The sequence below is a fragment of the Corvus kubaryi genome, unplaced genomic scaffold, assembly GCF_017639235.1.
Source record: "Corvus kubaryi isolate FWS band 111438036 unplaced genomic scaffold, C.kubaryi_AGA036_p1.0 36099, whole genome shotgun sequence".
NCBI classification, from domain to species: Eukaryota; Metazoa; Chordata; class Aves; order Passeriformes; family Corvidae; genus Corvus; species Corvus kubaryi.
The window spans coordinates 4,054-10,634 of record NW_024580815.1 but is presented as its reverse complement, the minus strand read 5'-3'; the positions used below and the strand labels follow the sequence as shown (position 1 = coordinate 10,634).

Here is a 6,581-nt window from a genome sequence, read left to right as displayed (position 1 = left end):
GCAACCGGGGGACGTGCCACATCACCCGCAGAGGTCCTCAGTGCTTGTAAGGGCTGAAGGAAACGCCTCCTCCTCCTCCTCCAAAGCCATCCCACGTGGATCCAACCCTTTGGGTGGATCTTCATGGTCATTGCCAAGCTCCTCTGTGCATGGAAATGGGTCAAAAATCATCAAGGTTGGAGCAGGGTTCTCTTCCACAGGGATCCAACTCTTCTGGTGGATCTCCATGATCACCTCTGAGGTTAAAAATTCCAGGGCTGGAGCAGGCCTGTGGTCCACAACCCTTCTAGTGGATCTCCAGGCCCATCCCTAAGGTTTTCTTTGGATGGAAATGGGTGAAATTCATGTGGGTTGGAGCAGGATCTTGGTCCACATAGAACCAACCTGGATCTCCATTATCATGTCCAGGGTTAAGCCCCTGAGGTGAAGCAGAATCTTGCTTCAAGAAGGCTTTGAGGCTGCAGAAATGGGTTGGGGGAGGGGGTGTCTCTTCTGGGGATGTTCCAGTTTTGGGTTGACCCCTTTGTCCACCCCACCAGCTGTGATGACACCCATCTGTACTGGTACCAAGATGACCGCTGCACATCACGGGTCAGCAAACTGGCCGTGGGCCTGGGCTTGGCTGTGGCCATCTTGGTCACCGTGGTCGTCGTCCTCTCCATCTTCCTCTTCCGAGCTCGCAGATCTGAGTCATATGATAGGTGAGGAGGGAGAGGTTTGGAGTATCTGGTCCCAGTGTCCTCCTAGGAGTGGGGGAAGTCTTGGAGTTGTTGGTTTCCAGATGTTCCTCATCCTGGATGAGGTTCTGGGGGTTTGGGGGGGGAAGTTGATCCTTTGGGGGTGTTGGAGGGGGTCCAGGCAGGGATGGACCTGCTGGTGGTGACCCCTGACACCTCTTCCCCCATCCCCAGGACCGAACAGCAGATGATGGAGAGGTGGTACCAGGACACCAGTGAGGAGTGGAACCTCCAAGGAAACTTCACCTTCCAGAAACGAGGTGGGAGTGGGGTGGGTGGGAGGTCTCTGGTGACCCCACAGGGATGGGGGAATTGGTTTGTGCCCCTCAACCCCACCCTGAGCACCCCCACTGAGTCCCCCTCTCCCACAGATGCCCAGCTCAAGGATGACCATCCAGTCAACCTCGACGCCATGGACACATCAGTGCCGGTGAGTTCCCCCTGTCCTCCCACCACAGTGGGACTGGGGCGCTGGGGACACCCTGAATCTTTCTGACACCCCATTTTCCCTCTGATCTGCTCCGGCACATCCCGACAGATCCAAATCCCAAGGCCGCAGAGCTTCATCACACAGTTCTGAGATATGGTGGGGTAGGGAGCACCAGGGTAGTGATTTCCACCACCACAATTTCATCATCATCATCATCATCAATGTCATCAACATCATCACCATCAACATCATCACCATCAAACATGATCAATGTCAAAGTCATCATCATCATCACTATCACTATCATTATCATCATCACCATCATCATCATCCTCACCACTATCATCATCATCACCATCATCATCAACATGATCACCATCAACATGATCAATGTCAAAATCTTCATCACCATCACCATCATCACCATCATCACCACCATCATCATCATTAACATGACCATCACCATAATCACCATCACCACCATCACCACCATCATCATCACCATCATGATCACCACCACCATCACCATCTGCATCACCAACCCCATGGAACGAGGTCCCCCCCAGCACTTCAGGACAACCCTGACCCTCTCTTGGGGGGCACCTTGACCCCCTGCCCTCATCTTCATCCTCTTCCTGTATTCCTCATCCTCGTCCTGTGAGCACTTTTAAGGTCATGACCCCAGTTCTGGGTCGCGATCCCATTTTTAGGATGTGACCTCATCCCCAACAGCACTTTCGGGCGACGACCCCACCTAAAAGGTCATGTTTCCATCTCTAAGGTCATGTCCCCACCTCCAAGGTCATGTCCTCACCTCCCTTCCTCCCCAAATTCAAGGGTGAGGATCCCCCCCCCACCCGAAAAAAGGGGGCTGGACCCTCTCGTTCTTAATGAAGTCACTCAAAATGTCTCTGGTGTTACTGGTTTGTACTGGGACAATCCCAGTGACGACTTGGGGAGAGGACAAACAGCCCTGACCACCCTTTTGGAGCTATTTTTGGGGGTGACACTCCCACACCTGCCTGGGACTTCCCCTGCTCCAACAGGGGACACTCCCTCCCTGTGCCAGCACCTGCCAGGTGTGTTTGAGGCCACACCTGGCCACACCCCGAGGTGTTTGGGACTTTGTCCCCGTTCCCAGCTCTGGCTGCCAAGAAGGGTGGAATGAAAGATGTAAAAATGTTAACTTTAGCCCAAGGGGGTGGGGCAGGAATTGGCTGAGGGCCAAGTGCCAGCATGCAAGGCAAGAGGCATGCGTCCTTCTGCCCCGTCCATGGCACGGTGGTGATTGTGGGGGTGGTGGCATCACAAGGGTCATGGGGGTCATGGTGGTGGGCATGGCTATGAGGGGTCATGGGGGTGGAGGTGGTCGGGAGGGTCATGGAGTTGGGGTGGTTGGGGGTTCATGGGGGTCATGAGGCTGGGGTGGTCATGGGGGTCATGGTGGTGGGACGGGTCAGGGTGGTCACAGTGGTGAGGGTGGAGGTCATAGTGGTGGTGGGGATGGTGGTCATGGCGGTCCATTGTCCACCTTGGGACCTCCTCAATGCCCCACCCACTCATGGGTGGTACCACTTTGGGACCCCCTGAATGTCCCCCCCCCCACCCATGAGCGGTACCACCTCAGGACTCCCCCACTCATGAGTGGTATCATCTTGGGACCCGCTCCTTGTCCTCCCCTTCCTTGAGCCACCACAGCTGCCCCAACTCCTGCTCCAAGCCCTTTGTCCCCGTGGGAAAGGGGTGTGGAGGAACCTCCAGGGCGACATCTTGTTCCAGGACTGGGGACAAGGACACGTTCTCCCACGCACGTCACCCATCGGGGTTCGGGGTGACCCAAGGGCAGTTCCCAATCACCTGGTCAGCAATTAACGCACTTTCAATGTTTTCTTTTCCTGGTTTTGGGGTGTTTTCCCTTGGATTTGCAGCTTGGCTCCACCCATGTCCTACCTTGTCATGAAGCTACCTCATGTCCCCAACAGGAAGTGGACAGGTGACAGGAGAATTAAGGATATATTTAATTATAAAACATTTTGTGTGCAAACAATTGCGTGGGGAGGAAGAGGACGGTGGATTTCCTGATCCTTCTCACCCCGAAACCCCACACCCATGTCCCCGTGTCCCTGTGTCCCCCCTCCACCCATGTCCGTGTCCCCATGTCCCGTCTCTGCTGGCTCTCAGGTGGCTCCACTCAGGGGACCACGGTCGGTCTCCGGATGTGCATCTGGGGAGGAAGGAGAGGAGAAGATGAGGATGGGGTGGGGGACGAAGGGCGACAACATCAGGGTCCTGGGGATGTGTCACCCACCATCTTCGAGGTGTCCACCCTCTCCAGGTTGATGTAGCTGGTGCTGGGGGTCTCCATGTCTGTGGGGTGGAAGAAGAGGTGCCATGGACCGCCGGGTTCCACAGAGTTCCCCCATGCCCATCCCCACCCCCATCCCTGTTACCTTCCCAGGTGGCCGCCAGATTCCCCATGGAAAAGCCTTGGGATCCCTCCCAGTTCCCGTCCTCGCTGGAGTACAGCTCCGCACGAGACCTCAGCTTATTCCTGCGTGGTGGAACGGACAGGGATGAGACTCGGGACCACCACGGGATTCCCCCAGCCCATCCCACGGTGACACATTTACCTGTACTGTTCCTTCTGCCTCCGAGATCTCAGCAGGAGGACGGTGAAGATGGTGGTGACCAGGACCAAGACAGCCATTGGGACCCCCACGGCCACCCCCACCTTGCTGATGCGGGAGCTGCAGGCGCTGTCCTGGTACCAGAAGGCCACCTTGTCCGAGCACCTGGTGAGGTGATCATGGTGGTCATGGGGGTCATGGGAGTCATGGTAGGTCATAGTGGTGTGGGTGGTCATGGGGGCCATGGGAGTGGGGGGGTCATAGGGGGGTCAGGGTGGTTATGGTGTTGGGGTGGTCATGGAAGTCATGGGAGTGAGAAGGTCATGGTGGTCATGGGGATCATGGGAGTGGGGTGGTCGTGTGGGTCATGGTTGTCATGATGGGACATGGTGGTCATGGTGGTGGGGTTGTCGTGGGGTCATGGTAGTCATGGGGGTCATGGGAGTGGGAGGGTCATGGGGGTCATGATGGTGGGGTCATCATGGGAGTAGGATGGTCGTGGGGGTCACAGGTCATCATGGGGATGATGGGGGTCAAGGTTCTCAGGGGATCCATGGAATTTGGGGAGACCACCCATTTTTGGGGACCGAGCCCTTACTCGCACTGTGGCCCCAGCCGGCCCACGGAGCAGCTGCCGTGGACGCAGGGCAGAGAGTCAGCAGAGCGGGCATCGCAGCGGGTGATACAGATGACACCGGTGTCCGTCAGGTACGGGGTGTAGTAGGAGCCGAACCCCTCCTGGATGTGGGCGTCGCACAGACCTGAGGGTGGGGGCACAGGGCTCAGGTTTTGGGGAGCTCCGGAGGGTGGGGGACACCCAAACACCCCGTGGGCTTCACTTACGTCCTTCCACCTCTTGCACTCCAAAACTCTGGACGCTGGTGAAGGAGGTGTTGAAGCAGAAAGAACCTGGTGTGGAGAGAGGAGCTGCTGGTGGGCAACCCTGGCCCAGTAACCCCAAAGAGGACCCAGTGACAGCGGGGTGACCCCCAGTGTCACTCACAGTTGTCCCCAGTGCAGTTCCCGTTGCAGTCACTGTAGTTTTGGAAGGCGGCGATGAGGCTGTCGGAGATGGTCTTCACTGTCTCGTTGGCCTTGGAGTTGGCAGGGACCTCCAGGCTGACATTGTAGTCCACCTTGATGCTGCCAGCGCTGCAAGGAGAAGGGGCAGGGCTTGGCTCTAGAGCCAACTGGGACCAGTATGGGGTTCCCAGTGTGGAGGAACACCATGGTTACACAGGGCTGGGCCGTCCAGAAGGAACCCCAGGACACAACGTGGCTTGGAGGGATGTGGATGCTCCAACCTTGGGGGGCATCACCTCAAACTGACCCCTGTGGGTCCCTTCACCCCAAACCACCCCACGTGAGCACTGGAGAGGGTCAGGACCCCACCTGGCCACTGGTGGGGACTCACCTCAGGCTTTTGATCACCACACCTTGGTAGCCCTTGATATGCCCATAAATCTTCTTCATCTGGAAGACAAAGAGAAGCCAGGGGAGATCCAGGCCCCCATCATGGTCCACAACCCCCTCAAGGGGCTACCCCTGGGGTCACCTGTGGCATGGCTGAGCCCTGACCTTCTCCTGGAACTCTTTCTCAAAGCTCTTGTAAGCAGGCGAGGACGTATTTTTGAGCTCCTCAGTGAAATTCCTGTTGTCGACCTTGGTCGTCATCTCCACCGTCGCGTTCATCGTCACTTGGCCAAGCAGAAGAGACCCATGAGGAATAGACTGGGTGTCCCCATCCCCACCCTGGTGACCTCGGTCCGGGGACCAGCTTGGTCCCTCCACGGTGACTCCAATCCCAGGTCAGTGTCACCAACGTGTGACCCCATTTCTTGATTGGTCCCTTTGTGGTCACCCAACCTCATTCCAGGGTCAGTCCCTCCCTGGTGGCCACATTTCTGAGTTGGTCCCTCCTTGGTGGTCCCATTCCCAGGTCATTCCCTCATAGTGGCCCGAACCCCCCACTGACCCCTCAGAGGTGACCTCAGCCCAGGTCCTGTCTTGGTGGCCATCCCACGGCATCTTGGGATGCTTCCCTACCGTTTTTGATCTCCACAATGTCCACGACGAACTGGCACCTGTCCCCTTGGAAATTCAGGGGGCACAGGCAGAGGCCGTTGGCCCAGGTGCCCCCATTTTGGCAGACGGGCTCCTCGCAGCGGTCACCTTGAAACCCCTCGGGACACAAGCACTTCCCATCTTCCCATGTGCCACCATTCATGCACACACCTGGAAGAGCAACCGAAGGACACAGGTGCTGTGAAACGTCCCGGAGACACTCCAGGAGCCACCTGGAGAATGCTGGGGACAGGTCAGGGGGAAAGGATGTGGCTATGGAGGGCAACCAAGGAGCAAAACGCACCTGGACTCGTGATTGTGGTTGTTACTGTGGTGGTGGTGGTGGTCGGAATGGTGGCCGTGGTGGTGGTGTTCTGTTCTGGAGTAGTGGCCGTGGTGGTGGTGTTCTCCCCTGGAGGAGTGACTGTTGTGGTGGTGTTCTGTTCTGGAGGAGTGGCCGTGGTGGTGGCGTTCTCTCCAGGTGGAGTGGCCGTGGTGGTGGTGTTCTCCCCTGGAGGAGTGGCGGTGGTGGTGGTGTTCTGTTCTGGAGGAGTGACTGTCGTGGTGGTGTTCTGTTCTGGAGGAGTGGCCGTGGTGGTGGTGTTCTCTCCTGGAGGAGTGGCCGTGGTGGTGGTGTTCTCTCCTGGAGGAGTGGCCGTGGTGGTGGTGTTCTGTTCTGGAGGAGTGACTGTTGTGGTGGTGTTCTGTTCTGGAGGAGTGGCC

General features: G+C 57.4%; 1 protein-coding gene across 1 annotated transcript in view; it reads right to left on the bottom strand.

Annotated features, from left to right (window-relative positions):
• Positions 1-3,169: 3,169 nt before the first annotated feature.
• The window catches only part of LOC121660462 (mucin-3B-like), a 5,942-nt gene continuing 2,530 nt past the window's right edge, over positions 3,170-6,581 (bottom strand). The window contains exons 3-13 of the mRNA XM_042019823.1: positions 6,163-6,577; positions 5,841-6,029; positions 5,373-5,491; positions 5,209-5,267; positions 4,798-4,946; positions 4,638-4,703; positions 4,393-4,555; positions 3,798-3,959; positions 3,618-3,718; positions 3,476-3,534; positions 3,170-3,391 (exon numbers count right to left, since the gene is read on the bottom strand). Coding sequence (XP_041875757.1) covers positions 3,359-3,391; positions 3,476-3,534; positions 3,618-3,718; positions 3,798-3,959; positions 4,393-4,555; positions 4,638-4,703; positions 4,798-4,946; positions 5,209-5,267; positions 5,373-5,491; positions 5,841-6,029; positions 6,163-6,577 — 1,515 coding nt within the window. The 3' untranslated portion in view covers positions 3,170-3,358. The remainder of the gene's footprint in view (positions 3,392-3,475; positions 3,535-3,617; positions 3,719-3,797; positions 3,960-4,392; positions 4,556-4,637; positions 4,704-4,797; positions 4,947-5,208; positions 5,268-5,372; positions 5,492-5,840; positions 6,030-6,162; positions 6,578-6,581) is intronic.